Here is an 18696-nt window from a genome sequence, read left to right as displayed (position 1 = left end):
ACCCAATTATTAAAGCCCTGTATTAGTATTATATTTTTGTTATAATTCATGAGAGAACATACTCATATTTGTTCTGTTAACTAGAGTTCATCTGCCACCACAGGATTCACGGTATTATACAGTTCCGTGACTTGTATAATCCATTTAAAGTGTATACTCAGTGGCTCTCATTTTTGCCACAGGGTTGTGCTGTCATCAACACCTCAGTCAATTTTAGAGTATTTTCATTACTCCAAAGGAAAATCCCATACCCCATAATATGCCCCATTTTTATCCCTTAGAATTGATATAATACCTTCTTTGTCATTGCTGAAAATCATATTACAATACTATTGTTAACTATAGCCCATAAGTTCCATTAGTTGTAATTTTCCCATGTACTACCATATTCTTAACATGTTGTAAAGAACATTCTTATTTTTATGCTATTAACCACAATCTTCATCCAACACTAAAATCACTATATTTTGCAGCCCCTAGATTATTCTTTAGCTTCTTTCCTTTTTTTTAGAATTAGTTTTCTTCCATTTTTTATTATTATTTTTTTAAGATACATAGATCACACAAAATGTTACAATAAAAAATATAAGAGGTTCCCATATACTCCATGCTTCACACCCTCCTCTCCTCCCACATCGAAAATGTCTTTCATTACTGTGGCACATTCATTGCATTTGATGAGTACGTTTTGGAGCATTGCTACACAGCATGGATTATAGTTTATGTTGTAGTTTACACTCTCAGTCCATTCAGTGGATTATGGCAGGGTATATAATATCCTGTATCTGTCCCTGCAATATCATTCGGGACAACTCTAAATCCTGAAAATGCCTCAATATCACACCCTTTTCCCTCTCCCTACCTTCAGCAACTCCCACCGCCACTGTCTCCACATCAATGATATAATTTCTTCCATTGCTAGAGTCACAATAATTCTGTAGTAGAATACCATTAAGTCCACTCTAATCCATATTTTATTTATTTTTATTTTTGTATTTTTTAAAGATTTATTTATTTATTTCTCTCCCCTTCCCCCTCCCCCCCACCCTGGTTGTCTCTTCTCTATGTCTATTTGCTGCGTCGTCTTTGTCCACTTCTGTTGTTGTCAGAGGCACGAGAATCTTTGTTTCTTTTTGTTGCGTCATCTTGTTGTGTCAGCTCTCCGTGTGTGCGGTGCCATTCCTGAGCAGGCTGGACTTTCTTTCGCACTGGGTGGCTCTCCTTACAGGGTGCACTCCTTGTGCGTGGGGCTCCCCTATGCGGGGGACACCTCTGCGTGGCATGGCACTCCTTGCGCGCATCAGCACTGCACGTGGACCAGCTCCACACGGGTCAAGGAGGCCCAGGGTTTGAACCGCGGACCTCCCATGTGTAGACAGATGCCCTAACCACTGGGCCAAGTCCACCGCCTCTAATCCATATTTTATTCCTCCATCCTGAGGACCCTGGGATGGTGACGTCCACTTCACCTCTAAATCGAGATCCCATATGACCGATGGATGGAATTCTCCAGCTTGCAGCTATAGACTCTCTCGGTTCCCAGGTGTGGTGGTTGACAATCCTCACCTCCCTGTTAGCTGACCTGGGTAAGTCCAATGAACCAGAGAGTAGGTGTGGCAACTCTGCTGAGGCTCAGGGCCCAGCTTGTACATAGACAGTTCAGAGATTCAAGTGTCCTGGGCATATACCAACCCCAGAGCCAATCACAGGTTCAGTAAAAGTGACAGAAGAAGCATGCATAGAGAAGCCACATCTGAGGCCAACTCCATCACACTCAGAAGCACTAATTTCAAAGTATGGCCCACTAACAAGGCACTGAACTCCAGAGCCATCTGTCATGACCGTAGAACCTATGTGTCTCCATAGCCTTCAGGAGCATCCCTACCTGGGGTTGTATCTACTTTGTCTGTCTCTGAGATTGTGCTGAGATGTGCATAAGTACGACCCCTCTGATGACCTCCTGACTACTTTTGAAGTCTCCTAGACATATAAACTCATTTGTCTTTACCATTTCTTCCTTTTGGTCAAGGTCTTTTTCTAGTTGCATCATCAGCTGGTGCTTGGTACTAATCCCTCGGTACCAGGCAGGCTCATCCCTGGGAGTCATGTCCCACACTGGTGGGAAGGTAATGCATTTACATGCTGAGTTTGGCTTAGAGAGTGGGCACATTTGAGCACAATGGAGGCTCTAAGGAGGTAACTCTTAAGCATCCAGCAGCTCTAGGCCTAGTTGAAATTTCAAGCACACAGGCTCATAAGCATAGTCATCAGTATCAAGGATTCATCACTGGACCATCCTTCTTCACTGGTCTTTGCCCTTGTTCTAGCTGCCTTTCAATTACATGGTCAATGTATTTTTTTTTAAAGATTTTCTTTTATTTACTTCTTACCACCTCCCCTTGTTGTTTGCACATCTTCATTTTAGGAGGCCCTGGGAACGAACTTGGGACCTCCCATGGGGGAGGGAGGTGCCTAATCATTTGAGCCATCTCTGCTCCCTGTTTGTTGTGTCTCTCATTGTGTCTCCTCTTGGTGTTATCTCATTGCATCATCTTGATACGTCTGCTTGCTGTATTGCTCGTCTTCTTTAGGAGACACTGGGAACTAAACATGGATGCTCCTGTGTGGTAAGTGGGAACCCAACTGCTTGAGCCACATCCACTTCCCATCAACTGATTTTTAAAAATTTATTTTATTTATTTATCCTCCACCCCCATTGTTTGCATTCACTGTCTGCTTTCTGTGTCCCTTTGCTGTGTGCTCTCTGTGTCTGCTCATCTTCTCTTTTGGAGGTATTGGGAACCAAACCTGGAACCTCCCATGTGAAAGAGTGTCGCTCAATCACTTAAGCCACCTCAGCTCCCTTGTTTGTTGTGTCTCTCATCATCTTTCCTGTTTGTGTCTTTTTTGTTGTATCTCTTTTTTAAGATTAATTAATTTATTTCCCCCTTTCTCCTCCTCCCTCCCTGCTGTTTTTGCTGTCTGTGTTTTCTTCTCATTTTCTCTCCTCTAGGATTCACCAGGATTCAATTCTAGAGACCTCTGATAGGAAGAGAGGTTCCCTGTCAATTGCACCACCTCAGTTCCTGGTTTCTGCTGCGCTTCACCTTGACGCTCCCCTTGTCTCTCTTTTGATGCATCATTATCTTGCCATGTGACTCACTTGTATGGGGTACTGGGTCACCACATGCGCAGTCATGCAGGCACTTGCTCACTATGCAGGCACTCACTCAGGCACTGGCTTGCCACATGGGCACACTTTCTCTTCTTTTTCACCAGGAGGCCCCAGGGATCGAACGCAGTTCCTCCCACATGGTAGGTGGAAGCTCTATCACTTGAGCCATATCCACTTCCCTGTTGCATCATCTTTTTGTGTTGGCTCACCACACCTGCCCGCTGTGCCAGCTCGCATTCTCCAGGAGGCACCAGGAACCAAAATCAGGACCTCCCATGTAGAAGGTAGAAGTCCAATCATTTGAGCCATATCTGCTTCCCATCAACTGATTTTTGATAAGCCTACCAAATCCACTTTTTTGGGACAGAGCAGTCTCTTCAACAAGTGGTGCTGGATATCCATAACCAAAAGAATGGAAGAGGGCCCCTATCTCACTCCCTATATGAGAATCCACACAAAATGGATCACAGACCTAAACATAAAAGCCAGGACCTTAAAAGTCCTAGAAGATAGTATAGGAAAACATCTACAAGAACTTGTAGTAAGTGCGGGTCTCTTAAACCTTACACCCAAAGCACAAGCAATGAAAGAAAAAAATAGATAAATGGGATCTCTTCAAAAATAAACGCTTCTGCACCTCAACAGACTTTGTGAAGAGAGTAAAAAGGTAGCCTACTCAATGGGAAAAAGTATTTGGAAATCACATAACTGTTTAAGGTTTAATATCCATGATCTATAGAGATCCTACAATTCAACAATAAAAAATAAATGGCCCAATTAAAAAATGGGCTTAAAGACTTGAATAGGCATTTTTCCTAAAGAAGAAATACAAGTGGCATGGAAACACATGAAAACATGTTCAATATCACTAGCGATAAGAGAAATGCAAATCAAAGCTACAATGAGTTATTTCATAACTATTAGAAAGGCCACTATTAAAAAAAAAAACCCAGAAAACTACAAGTGTTGGAGAGGATGTGGAGAGATAAACACTTATTCACTGTCGGTGGGGATATAGAATGGTACAGCCACTGTGGAAGTTTGTTTGGCAGTTCCTAAGGAAGTTAGAGCTCTGCCATGTGACCCAGCAATACCACTACTAAATGTATACCCAGAAGATCTGAGAGCAGGTACATGAACAGTCATCTGCACACTGATGTTCATGGTGGCATTATTCATAATTGCCAAAAGATGAAAACAACCCAGGTGTCCATCAATTGACAAATGGATAAACAAATTGTGGTATATATACACACAATGGAATACTATTCAGCTGTAAGAAGAAATGAAGTCATAAAGCATATGACAATTTGGAAGAACCTGGAAGATATTCTGTTAAGTGAAGCAAGCCAGACACAAAAGGACAATTATTGTATGATTTCACTACAATGAAATAAATATAATGAGCAAACTCATACAGTTAATAGCTAGAATATGTCACCAGAGAATAGAATGTGGTTAGAGAATGGAAAGCAGAGGTGCAGAATTGATAAAAAGTTGTAAATATTTGGAAATGAATACAAATGGTGAAAGCATAGCATAGGACTTGTAATTAGTAGTGCTAACTTTTAGATATGATGGTTTGTTTTCTGTTGTTTTTTCTTTTTTTTTTGAGTAATGAAAATGCTCTAAAATTGATTGAAATGATGAATATGCAACTCGGTGATTGTACCAAATGCCATTGCTTATACACTTGAGATAAATTATATGGTTTATGAACAAAAAAATAGGGTGAGTTGGGGGAAAATACACCAAATATAAGATATGGACTATAGTTTGTAATGCTTTGATGATGCTCTTTTATAATATGTTACAAATGGTTTACAACAATGTAAGGTATTTGCGGTGTGTGATGTATGGGAACCCTGTGTATTAGTCAGCCAAAGGGGTGTTGATGCAAAATACCAGAAATTGGTTGGTTTTTATAAAGGGTATTTATTTGGGGTAGGAGCCTACAGAAGCGTAAGTTACTTCCCTCACCAAAATCTATTTTCACTTGTTGGAGCAAGATGGCTGCCGATGGCTGTGAGGGTTCAGGATTCCTGGGTTCCTCCCTTCCAGGGTCTTGCTTCACTCTGGGTTCAAGGTTCCTCTCTTCCTGGGGTTTGCTTCTCTTTCCTCTGGGAGCTTACTTTCCAGGGCTCCAGCTTAAGTCTTCAGCATCAAACTCCAACATCAGAAACCCTCAACTCTGTTCTTTGCCATGCTTTTCATCTTGGGCCCAAATGATATGGCCCAATCAAAGCCCTAATCATAATTCAATCATGCCTAGGTACAGATCAAATTACAAACATTATCCAATATCTATTTTGGAATTCATAACCATATTAAACTGCTATACCCTGTATGATGTTATGCATGTCTGTTTTGTAAGTTCATGACTTTTACTATTCACTTATTTATGTATGTTCATGTATGAATGATATACTTCAATAAATTGTTTTTAAAATGAAAAAAAAAGTTGTCCTTTTCTTTTAGATTTATATACCGAGATATTTATGGATGAAATGATGTAATAGCTATGATTTTTTCCCACCACAATAATGGGGGACGAGGGGGAGAGTAAAGTGGATGGATGTATACAGATGAAACCAGAATGGCTTTTAGTTGATTATTGAAGCTGAAAGATAGGTTCATGGAGGCTAATGGCAGTATTCTGCTTGTTCTTACATATGTTTGAAGTTTTCCATGACAAAAATGTTTTGAAGAAATTCTCATATTTTAAGACAAAATTATATTTTTTATAATAAAAAAAAAAAAACACCGTAAGATATAAGTTTAACTCCCTACCCCATCTCCACCATTTGTCTGATATAATGCCATGTTTCTTAAAGTGTGGTCCAGGGCTTCCTGAGGGAGTCTGTGAGGTCACAACTACTTTTATAATGATAAGACATTATTTGCCTTTTTCACTTTCATTCTCTCATGGATGCAAAATGGAATATTCCAAAGGCTACATGGTGTGCGTTATTGCAACAGATTGAATGCAGAAGCTAATGAGAAATCAGCTGTCTACTATTAAGCCAGAGATTAAAGAGATTTGTAAAACATGAAAGTGTCATTTTCCTCACTAATTATTTTCTTTGTGGAAGATATTTTTTAATGAAGCTTGTTTTTTATATTAATAAATAATTAATTTTTTTAATGAATTAATTTTTTAAAAAATTCTCAGGTTTTTTTCCCCTTTTTCCTTTTCTTTATTAGAGAAGTTGAGGCTTTACAGAACAATCATGCATAAAATACAGGATTCCCATCTCTCAGTTTTACGTTTTAACAGCAAATATGGATAGCTGTAAACCACATAAATAAAAACTCTGTGGGAGGGTGGTCCTCAATAGTGTTTAAGAGTGTAAAGGCATTTTGAGACCAAAATATTTGAGAACTGCTTTGTTAAGCAAATATCTCTCTAAGAAAGACCACATGCTTCTTTTTGACCCTTCTCTTACTCCTGCAATGTGAGACCTAAGCTTGGTCTTGGCAAGCTTGAGCAAGACTTGAGTCTAATACCTTCAGTTTTCATAATTTGTTCTTTCCAGTGGACCACTCTTTCTGTAAAGTGCTGTGCTTGATGTGAGAAAGAGATTGTCTCCATAGCTGAACTAGAACTTGCTCATATTTCAGATTATGAGGGAGTCCTTTAAGATTACCCCTGCAATGACCATCAACTATTAATAGATGTATTCTGTTTTCCATTGCTCATCGAAGGGCCTGCCTAGATAATGCCTTACATTTTTGCAGATAATGTCTTATCTGACTAAATTGAACTGTGAAAGTTCAGTCAAAGCTGGGGGAAAGTGAACTGGTTTGTTAGGAATGTTTTTTATTGTCTTTTTTAGGGGTGGAGATGAGTAGGAGTTTCCTTCTGTGGGGAAGGAGCTTAAAAATAATTTACTTATGTAATATTGATGTGGAGAAAGTGGCCACAGTAGCTGCTGATGGTAGGGAGAGGGAAGAAGAGAGATGATGTGGGCGCATTTTCAGGATTTGGAGTTGTCCTGGGTGGTGATGCAGGGACAGATGCTGGACATTGTGTGTCCTGCCATGGCCCACTGGGTGGAATGGGGGGAGAGTGTAGACTACAATGTAGACCATTGTCCATGTGCTGCAGCAGGGCTCCAAAATGTATTCACCAGGTGCAGTGAATGTGCCACGATGATGGAAGAGGTTGTTGATGTGGGAGGAGTGGGGTGGGGAGGTGGGGGGTATATGGGGACCTCATATTTTTGAATGTAACATTTAAAAGAAAATAAAGACGAATAAATAAAAGAAAATTGAAAAAAATTTACTTAAAGCTTTGAGGGCTAAAACTTGGTCTTAAATTTACTCTTTCTCAGTAAAACTTACAAATAAATTTCTATTAAGTCCTTAAATTTTGTGATATAAGGAAGCTTATAAATTCCTATTGTATTATCCAGTTGTGACTATAATATGGACTTGAGAAGTTGTATATACATCAATTAACTTCTTTATTCCTAAAATCATTATCTAGCAATACATACACTCACACACATCTTCTTTTTAAACATAAATAGGGCATACTATATACACTGTACATAATCTTGCTAGACATGAAATGAAGTGATTTATTCTCACTTGTTTCAGACCTGTGGATATCTGGGCTTTGGGCTGTATGATCATTGAGATGGCCACTGGAAATCCCTATCTTCCTAGCAGTTCTGATTTAGACTTACTCCATAAAATCGTTTTAAAAGTAGGTAGGTATTACTGAAATTTTCTGCTACATGCCTAAAATAAATATTGCCAGATCAATCCTCTTCTATTATCAGATTTAGCTTTTTGTTCATAGGAAGAGGGGAGCATATTGTTTTGATAGATGGCAGCTGATGTATGCCTTGAGCTGTTAAAGAAGGCAGATAAGTCTCCTCTGTTTTTGCAAATAATATTTGCTTTGCCAGGGTACAAATAACTATGCCATATGTTGATGGCTGATGTTAAGAAAGAGTACAATAGGAATCTACTTCAATTTACCTGAAAGTTGTTTCAAAATTTTGGCTTCCACAAATATTTGTACCTCCAAAGAAGGGCTTTTAAAGAATAGAGACGAGTCAGATGCTTTTCTAAAAAAATAATGGGAGATAGAAAATTAATTATTCACTCAGAAAAACCTTTTTAAGTAAACTACAATAGCCAGAAGCAAACTTATTGAAGAATTTTTTTTATGAGTGCTTAATTATTTGATGATCTGCTTTGACTACCCAAAGTTTGTGATGGTTACCTATGCTCACGGTGTTTCAAGGATTTGTTTTCTTTATACTTCTGTATGAAGACCTTGAGGAGCCCTTTATGTGGTGGGGAAGTTATACATAAACACATAATTATGGGATCATGAGGAAGGGTTGTGATAGTTGTTCTGTGAATAACTCTAAAAACAGCAAAATCTGAATAAACATCAATTTATGATGCAGTTCAGAGCTTTAAAGCATCACACTGTTTTGTTTTTTGAGGTACTGGGGGCCAAGGATTGAACCCGGTACCTCATATGTGGGGAGCTGACACTCAACCACTGAGTCACATTGTCTTCCCTGAGTTGGCTTTCTTGTTTGTTTTGTTTGTTGTTTGTTTTTTTGTTTTTTTGGAAGGCACCAGGAACCGAACCCAGGACCTCCCAGGTGGGAGGCAGATGCTCAGTCATCTGAGCCACATCTGCTCCCTCACACTTTTTTGAGTCACCTCTAATGTTCTTGTTATGAGTTTAATGTTAGAAGGAACCTTAAAGATTATGGTTCATTTATAGATGAGGAAACCAAGGCACACAAAGGAAAGAGATTTTCTCAGTCTCAGAGCTAGTTATTACAAAACTGGTGCAAAAACTCAGGTCTCTCTACTCCTCCTGTACTACTACACTCTAGCCTTGTTTCTTATTTGCAATATTTCAATTTCTAAATAATTTTAATATTTTAATGTTTTGGGGTATGGCTTCAGCTCTTTTTTTTTTCTTCTTCTTCTTCTTTTCTGATGAATACTTGCTAGTTAAACCATTTTATACCTGGAAATTTGTAAAAGCTTGAGGGTGCTTTTCCTGATAGCATCATATATTATGTCTTCTAGTTTGGGAAAAGAAAATGAACTTGGTGATTTTACATTCTCTGCTGCCTATACACTATCAACAGATTACTGGGGAAGCCTCAATTTTTCATGCCATGATTAGATAGTTCCTTGTTAAACTTTAAAAATTAAAAAAAACATAATTGTTATTCTCCCTTGTCTCAGTTTCTAGTAATTTAATGCAGACCATATAGCAATATGATTATTTTGATTGTAGACCTACTTCTTTGTTTTCTTATGTGTATATATATATATATACATTTTTTCTTTCTCTTTTCAGGCAATTTGACACCTCACTTGCAAAATATATTTTCCAGGAGTCCCATTTTTGCTGAGGTGGTCCTTCCTCAAGTTCAACACCCCAAGAATGCAAGGAAAAAATACCCAAAGCTAAATGGATTGCTGGCAGATATAGTTCATGTATGTTAAGAAATTGAGGAGTTTTTTCTGGGAAACTTAGACCAATCATAATATGATTTTAAAATATTCCTTTAAAGAAATTCTGAAAGGATTATTGAATGATGTTATCTGTTAAAGGGCACTAAATTCCTCTGTCACTATGTCTTTAGTACAGAGAAATTAAAATTCACAGGCTATTAGAACTGAAAGCCCTGAAGTTTAATCATGTCCGTTATTTTTAGTTTATCCCAGTTTTAATAATAATTAGGGAAAAACTGGAAAAATTCTGAAGATTGTCATGTTTATCACCACCTTTTCTTGGTAGATTAAAACATGAGGAATTTATTCTCTCACAGTTCTGGAGGCTAGAAGCCCAAAATCAAGGTGTTGGCAGGGCCAGGTGCCCTCTGAAGGCTGTGGGGGACGAACCCTGCCTTGCCTTTTCCAGTTCTGGTGTTCTGGGCAATCTGTAGCACTCCCTGGCTCAGAGCTGTCTCACCTAAATCTCTGCCTCTGTCTTCACCTGGCCTTTTCCTCTGTATATTTGTATCTCTCTGCACCCTTGCCTCTTCATATAAGGACCTCAGTCTATAGATTTAGGGCTCACCCTAAATCAAGGAGGATTTCTGCAAAGACTGTTTCCAAATAAGGCCACACTCTCAGGTCCCAGGTGGGCATAAATGGGGTGAAAAGGAACACTATTCAACCCATTGCAATCACTTACTCATCCCAGGGTTTGCTTCTGGGGTAACCTGACCTACAATATGAATTGTTTTGAGAATTGGATGAAAGTTATGGGCCCTGTCCCCAGAAAAGAACACATACACACATTCAAAAATGTTGTAGACATTTTCATTCCCCTAAACCCATCATTAACCAAAATTAATATCCCAGACAAGATAATCACTAGGATTCCTCCAGAGCCAACTTTGCCTACCACTACCTTTAACATCCATTCTACCCTGGCCAAGGAGCTGTCCTTTGTACTATGGTATCCTAGGGTATCTACAAGGCTTTAGCAGCTGCAATTTTAATGTTGTTTATAGATATAACAATGTCAAGATTCACCTTGAGTTGGAGCAAAAACAAAAACAACAACAACAAAAAAACACAACCAAGAAAACATTTTGTAGTCATTATTATTTTAAAACGTGATTTCATTTTAAACTAGGCAATAAATATATCACCCACTTGGTACAAAATTCAAAAGGTAAAGGGGCTTACTGTGAAAAGTCAGTCTGCTTCTGTTTCTGTTCTCCACCAGCCAATTTCCCTTCCCCAGGACAGCTAAGGTAACTTATTTCCAATGTACAGTCCTTTAAAAAATTGATAGCCTAAATTTCAGAGCAAGTAAAGTGTAGTGTTTAAAAGAAGGGGCTCTGATATTACATAGCCTACATTAAAAACCCAGTCCTGCCACTAATTAGCCCTGAAAACATGGCAATTTACTTAATTTCTGTGCCTCAGTTTTCTAGGCTAGAAAGTGAGAATAGTGCTTATCTTCTGGAGTTTGAGAATTTAATGAGGTAACAGTGGAAATTTGCTTAGCACAGGGCCTTGAATAAGCTGTCAACAAATGTTAATGTTAATTGTTGTTGTTGCTGTTATTGCAGTTTTTGTTGGTGTCTTGGCATCTGTTTTACAAGATGTATTTATTCTGGGTGCAGCTTCTCTATTTAGTTTAAGGCGTTCTTGCCCATTCTCCCTTGCTGGTTGAGTAGTAGGAGCCGAGGATGTAGTTGGTGTGGTAAGCTGTGGAGGCTCAAGTTACCCGTGTTGCCTCAGGGATCAATGATGCTTCTACCACCTTTCTCCTTTGCCAGGGGTAGGGACAAAGCCACAGCCAGGTGTAATAATCCAAGTCATGCAGGCCAAGACTGACTGGAGTTCCCCGGAGGGACTGACGAAGCCTCATACCCTTTCCTCCCCTGCCTGGGGTGGGGGTGGAACTGCAGGTGTGGGCAGCAATCTGTGCTGTGTGAGTCCAAAATAACTGCAGTTGCCCCAGTAGACTTATGACTATTCAGTCCGTGCCAGCCAAATGTACCTGCAGTCACCTGCAGGTCCTGCCAGCTTCTTCCCTGCCAGAGGTGGGCCTGGAGCTTAGGCTAGACCTGCAATCGGATCTGGATGGAAAGAAGCCAGTCCCTACCGGAACTGTGATTTTCAGTCAGCTCTGCTTTCCCTCATACCTGGGAAGAAGTTAAATGGCAGCTACTGGTCTCTTTCTGACTTGGACAGGTTCAAACTTTAGCTGTTCTTAGAATTATACTTTAGGCAGCTGAGTTTACTAATCAGTAGCTGAAGTTGGTACCCAACCGTCCCTTCCTCCCCTGTTTTTGGGAAGTGGAGCTTCCAGTTCCAGCCATGGAATAGCTTCTGAGGCAGCTTATGCCACCAGCAGAGAATTGGCACCGATCTCCACAATGTGGAGTGCTCTACTTATAAATCTTCTCTGCAGGGGGGCAGTCTCTTCCTTCCATTCCTTCAAGGATGGTGCAGGATGCTCTTCTGGTCTCCTGGAGCCCCCAAACAGGTGCTTTAGTAGCTCTGGGTGATATATTAATTGCCCTATAGCACGAGCTAACTCTGGGAGCTCTTTACTCTGCCACCATCTTGCTGATTGTCCTGTCTGCTTAATTTTTAAGAAAAGTGCCAATCTGTTTTCCAAAGTGTAACATTTTACATTTTCCCAGCTAGGATATGTATTTTAATTTTCTGAATTACATTATTCACAGAATGACGACTTTGTCTGCCTCTAATAGGCTATGATTTGGGTGGATCTTTTAGCATTTTTCTTAGTAAGTTTTATTGGTGGAGTAACATTTTGTTCTAAAATGAGCCCATATTTTTAGCTAGTTGCAATTTTAAGGATATAGGTATTCCCACAATCATGAGGTAAGTTATGAACTCAAACAATTTCACTTTGTGAATCAATTGAAACTCATGCATTTTGAAAGAAAAGTATAATATTGTGTGTGATTATCTTGGATTTTCCAGATTTTAATTATGGCTTTCCACTTACTTACTATGAGCTCTTGGACAGATTACTTAACCTCTGTGAGCCTTTGTCTCCTCACCTGTACAATGGGGACAACAATAATACCTACCTTGTAGGGTTGTTGCTAGGATCAAGCCATAGGAGAAGGCTAGAGCATTGACTGTGTGTAGTAAGCATTAATAAAAGTTACTAATTATTATGCTTTACCTTCTTTCAGAAGAAGAATGAAAATTATAAAGCAGAAGGCTTTTGTTAAATTATTCAATTTTCATTATTTTGTTAAAGAATTGTCTTGTATGCATAATTATAGTTAGTTATACATAGATTCATTATGTGCAACTTATTACCCAAAATCTTTCCTTCCGTTTTCTTTTTTTTTTTTTTTAATTTTCAGGGTATTTTTAGGTTATTTGTATACTTAGTTAAAGTTCTCCCAAGATAGGGAAATAGAAGAGAACTCTTCTAATAATGGATAACTGGAAGATTCAGGGACTTGAATATTTGTGAAATTATGATAGAAAGAACACTGTAGTAAGAGTCAGAAGACAAGGGTTAAAATTCTGATTTGGCAAATCACTAATCGAGGTTCCAGATCTATAAAATGGAAATGATTATCCATGAACTTTCCACCTTGTAAGGCTGATAAGAGGATCAAAATGAGCTAATTGATTTCTGCTAATTCCAGCGGAATCAGGCTGACTTCCATTTTGGTTGGAACCATAGGACCTGTAATAATTGCTTTGCAAATACAAATTTCTTAGGGAAATAAGAGGTCACAATTTTCTGTCAGAAATTCCTGAGGTTTAATTTATCTTTTAAAGAAGAACCTTTTAGCCCTGGGAAACTAATTACTTCTTCATTTGTCAAATTGTTTACTGTCCTGCTAAGAGTTTACTTAACTTGAGAATCTTTTCTTTTCTAGGCTTGTTTACAAATTGAGCCTGCTGAGAGGATATCTTCTACAGACCTTTTGCATCATGAGTATTTTACTAGAGATGGATTTATTGAAAAGTAAGCATTTTGAGTGAATGTGGGCTTTCAGTGTTTGTATTAGGAAATTTGCCAATATGAGAATTGCTATAAGGTTAATGTTAAGCAACAGAAAAATTCAATTTAATGAAAACTTTCTGAGTTACTATATCAGATATTGACTAGGAAATGGTAGACCTACACGCATTATGAATGAATATTCTAATAATAGAAATAATTGCAGCTAACATTTATTACTCAGTTATTATGTCCTAGGCAGTGTACTGAACAATCAGTACCTCTGGCTTTATTCCATTTGGACCTCTGACTCAGAGAATAGTCTGATTTTTCTTCTTCTTCTTTTTTTTTTTTTTTTAAAGATTTATTTATTTATTTAACTCCCCCCGCTCCCCCGGTTGTCCGTTCTCTGTGTCTATTTGCTGCATCTTGTTTCTTTGTCTGCTTCTGTTGTCGTCAGCGGCACGGGAAGTGTGGGCGGCGCCATTCCTGGGCAGGCTGCATTTTCTTTCGTGCTGGGCAGCTCTCCTTATGGGGTGCACTCCTTGCGTGTGGGGCTCCCCTACGCGGGGGACACCCCTGCGTGCACGGCACTCCTTTGCGCATCAGCACTGCGCATGGGCCAGCTCCACAGGGGTCAAGGAGGCCCGGGGTTTGAACCGCGAACTTCCCATGTGGTAGACGGACGCCCTAACCACTGGGCCAGGTCTGTTTCCCTGATTTTTCTTCTTATAGCATTTCTGATCATATACTGTAATTAGCACTCTCTTTCCAAATTATTGTTTCCACTGCTTTTATTCTTTGTAGTGCCTGTTGTCTTAGTGTCTCCACCAAATTGGAAGTTCCCTGAAGCCAGAGACCATGCCTCTTATGGCTCTTGTTTCCCACTTTGCCTATGATATGCTCAGTATATAGTATGTACTGAAAATCTGGATTCATTAATCAGTCATATTTCTAAAAATCAACATTTTATATTTGCACTTTGAAAAAAAAACCAGAAAAGGTTATCATTGATTACAAGATCATTCAGTTGGCCTTTGGATATGAAATTAGAAAGATGGGCATCAACTAAAAATGTGATGGAGTTAAGGCCAGGTATGGAAAAGACCACAAACTCACATAGGTGATAGATTAAAATATTAAAAGGCAAAGAAAAGAAAAGTCTGAAGAGTAGCTAGAATGTCAAGCATTTCAATAATTTAGCTCCACATATGAAAATAAGAAGATGTATTGAAAGTGCCATGGATGAAAAGTGCCAATTATTGAACAAAAAAGTTGCTCTGCATCAATTCTACATAGACTAAAATTGACTTCTCTTGGGTATTTAGATATTAAATTTTCACCATTATGGGGCAAAACTATCTTCAGTTCAAATTATAGGACCCTCAGAAAATGTTTTTGTTTTTGTTTTTAAAGATTTATTTTTATTTATTTCTCTTCCCTCCCCCCCCCCACCCCCCACCTCAGTTATCTGTTCTATGTGTCCATTTGCTGTGTGTTCTTCTTTGTCCCCTTCTGTTGTCAGCGGCACGGGGTGTGTGTTTCCTTTTGTTGCGTCATCTTGCTGTGTCAGGTCTCCGTGTGTGCAACGCCATTCCTGGGCAGGCTGCACTTTCTTTTGTGCTGGGCAGCTCTCCTTACAGGGCGCACTCCTTGTGCATGGGGCTCCCCTACACAGGGGACACCCCTGCGTGGCACGTGGCACGGCATTCCTTGTGCACATCAGCACTGCGCATGGGCCAGCTCCACACAGGTCAAGGAGGCCTGGGGTTTGAACTGCGGACCCTCCCATGTGGTAGACGGACGCCCTATTCATTGGGCCAAGTCTGCTTCCCAGAAAATGTTCTGAGAAGACATTTTTCTTTGATAAGGGGCCTGTTTTCATGGACCTTCTGCAATGCAAGGGAGCTTTGAAGAAGTATAACATTTTCTCATTCAACCAAACTAACCTCACTGGTTCTTCACTTTTTTACTTACTCATACTTCCTTTTCTTAGGCATGTGTATTGCACAACACTGGCGAGAGTGGTCTGAATTACAGAAGAGTTCATTCATGGGCTGATGTTTAACATTTCCCCAAACTGATAATGGTAGCTCTGTCAAGAAGAAAGAATTGAATGGCTCATGGTCTGGGGTGGGAAGGAGACTTTTTAGTACAGCCTTTTAAATTTTGAACCCTGTGGATGCATTCTCTATTAAAAAATAATAACTTTAAAAAAAGAAACAAGGTGTTTAAACAGATACTTGTATGCAAATGTTCATAGCAGCATTATACACAATGGCCAAAAGGTGTGGAACAACCCAAGTGTCCATCAACAGATGAATGGAGAAATAAAATGTGGCATATTCATACAATGGAATATTGTTCATCCATAAAAAGTAATGAAGTTCTGATACATGCTTCAATATGGGTGAACCTTGAAAACATTATGCTAAGTGAAATAAGTCAGACACAAAAGAACAAATATGATTTTACTTATGTGAAATATCTGGAAAAGTCAAAGTCATAGAGACAGAAAGTAGATTAGAGGTTATCAGGGGTGAGGGGGAGGGAGTAATAGGGAATTATTGTTTTAAGGGTAGAAAATTTCTGTTTGGGGTGATGAAAAATTTTTAGAAATAGTAATGGTACTTGCATGTTATGAATGTAATTAATGCTACTAAAGTATGCAATTAAAATGTTAAAATGGCAAATATGATGTTACATACATTATCACAATGAAAAACAAGTAAAGAAAAGGAAAGAAGAAATAGATGGGGCAATGAACGTGTTCCACAAGGTCATGCAATGATGGATATAGGACATGTTAAATTTCACCAAAAATGTATAAAAGTCTATAGGTGAATATGTACCATAAGGTAACCATAAGGTACTAAAAATTCAGAAAATTGTACGGTTTAAAATATAAGCCATAATGCAAACCAAAATGGAACCATGTTTGATAGCTATGTTTCAATATCTGTGTATCAGCTGCAGTAAATATAACATGAACATGTAAAAAGATCATTGCTGGGGGAGGGAGAAAAGGGCTTGATGTTGGATATATGGGAGTCCCCTATATCGTATATGTGACCTTACTGTGATCTAAAACTTTTTTGAAGACAAAATTTAAAATTAGAAAAAATTAAAAAAGGATGTAGACACTGAGGAAGAAATGAAAGAAAGTGCCTTGCCACTGTACAGACAGGGCAACACCCATTACAGTGATGAAAGGCAAAATGTCAAAACAAAGTTTTATGATTTTTTCATTTTTTAATACCCCAATTTATTTTTACTTCATATTAGTTTCTTTAAATTAGTATATATTCTATTTCTAATCTTTAAACCTATCATTACAATTTCTTTTTCCTATTAATTGAATTTGGCAATATAATAGGCTTCATTTTTTAAGAAGTTTTGGACCACAGAGAGGCTCAAGTATGGCAGGGGAGGAATGCTCGTGTGGGGTGTTACTGATGGGGGACACAAGTTTGGGAGGGAGTTCTCCAAGACATTTATATAGGGTATATAAAAATGTTCAGATATCATTGCATATTTTCAGAGTAGTTACAGTTACAAATGACAACAGAGGGAGTGCTGAGTTCCTAGCCAGGGGAACTCTGTCAAATTCCCTAATGGAACAGCAACAATCCCCCAAGTGCAAGGGCAAAGACCAGTGAAGAAGGATTGTCCAATGATGAGCCCTTGATACTGATGACTATGCTTATGAGCCTGTGTGCCTGAAATTTGAACTAGGCCTAGAGATGCAGGGTGCCTAAGAGTTACCTCCTGAGAGCCTCCATGTTGCTCAAATGTGGCCACTCTCTAAGCCAAACTCAGCATGTAAATGCATTACCTCCACCCAACATGGGACATGACTCCCAGGGATGAGCCTCCCTGGAGCTGAGGGATTACTACCAATCACTAACTGGTGATGCAACTGGAAAAAGACCTTGAATAAAAGGAAGAAATGTGGAAGACAAATGAGTTTATATGGCTAAGAGTCTTCAAAAAAGAGTCAGGAGGTCATCAGAGGGGTCGCACTTATGCATGCCTCAGCAGGATCCCAGAGACAGCCAAAGTAGATACAACCCCAGTACTGGTGCTCCTGAGAGCTACGGAGACACACAGGTTCTATGGTCATGGCAGTTGGCTTGGAGTTCAGTGCCTTGTCAGTGGGTCCCACTTTGGAATTTGTGCTCCTGAATGTGATGGAGGTGGACTCAGATGTGACCTTCCTACACATGCCTCACTTTTACTGAACCTGTAGTTGGTGCTGGGAGACTTGAATCTCTGGTCTGGCCATGTGCCAGCTGGGCCCTGAGTGTCAGCAGAGTTTCAACTCCTACTCTCCAGTTTGTTGGACTTACCCAGGTCAGCTAACAGGGGAGTGAAGATGGTCAACCACCACAGCAGGGAACCGAGAGTGCCTACAACTCCAAGCAGGAGAATCTCATCCATCAACCATGTGGGATCTAAGCCCCCTCTCAATTTAGAGGTGGAGTGGACATTACCATCCCAGGGTCCACAGGATGGAGGAATAAAATATGGATTAGAGTGGACTTACTGGTATTCTACTATAGGACTATTTTGACTAGTAATGGAAGAAACTGTAGCATTGATGTGGAGGAAGTGGCTATGGTAGTTGCTGAGGGCAGGGAGAGGGAAGAAGAGATGTGATGTGGGGGCGTTTTTGGGGCTTAGAATTGTCCTAAATGATATTGTAGGGACAGATGCTGGACATTATATATTCTGTCATGACCCACTGAATGTACTAGGGAAGAGTGTAAAGTCCAGTGTGAACTATAATCCATGCGGTGCAGCAGTGCTCCAAGAAGTATTCACCAAATGCAATGGATATGCCGCAATGATGAAGGAGGTTGTTGATGTGGGAGGAGTGGGGTAGGGTGGGGGGTGGAATATAAGGGAACCTCTTATATTTTTTAATGTAACATTTTTTGTGATCTATGTATCTTCAAAAAATACAATAAAAAATGAAAAAAATAAAGATAAAATTTAAAAAAGGAAAGAAGGAAGGAAGGGAAGGAGGAAGAGAGGAGGGGGACGGGAAAGGGGAAAGGAGAAAGCA

General features: G+C 39.4%; 1 protein-coding gene across 3 annotated transcripts in view; it reads left to right on the top strand.

Annotated features, from left to right (window-relative positions):
• The window catches only part of CDKL3 (cyclin dependent kinase like 3), a 126353-nt gene that overhangs the window by 91305 nt on the left and 16352 nt on the right, over positions 1–18696 (top strand). For all 3 annotated transcript variants that reach the window (XM_058278799.2, XM_058278790.2, XM_071210036.1), the window contains exons 5-7: positions 7778–7890; positions 9522–9661; positions 13564–13652. In XM_058278799.2, coding sequence (XP_058134782.1) covers positions 7778–7890; positions 9522–9661; positions 13564–13652 — 342 coding nt within the window. The remainder of the gene's footprint in view (positions 1–7777; positions 7891–9521; positions 9662–13563; positions 13653–18696) is intronic.

The sequence above is a fragment of the Dasypus novemcinctus genome, chromosome 2 (assembly GCF_030445035.2).
Source record: "Dasypus novemcinctus isolate mDasNov1 chromosome 2, mDasNov1.1.hap2, whole genome shotgun sequence".
Lineage (NCBI taxonomy): Eukaryota > Metazoa > Chordata > Mammalia > Cingulata > Dasypodidae > Dasypus > Dasypus novemcinctus.
Note: the sequence above shows the minus strand (reverse complement) of the source record. Positions and strands in the feature narration are given on the sequence as shown.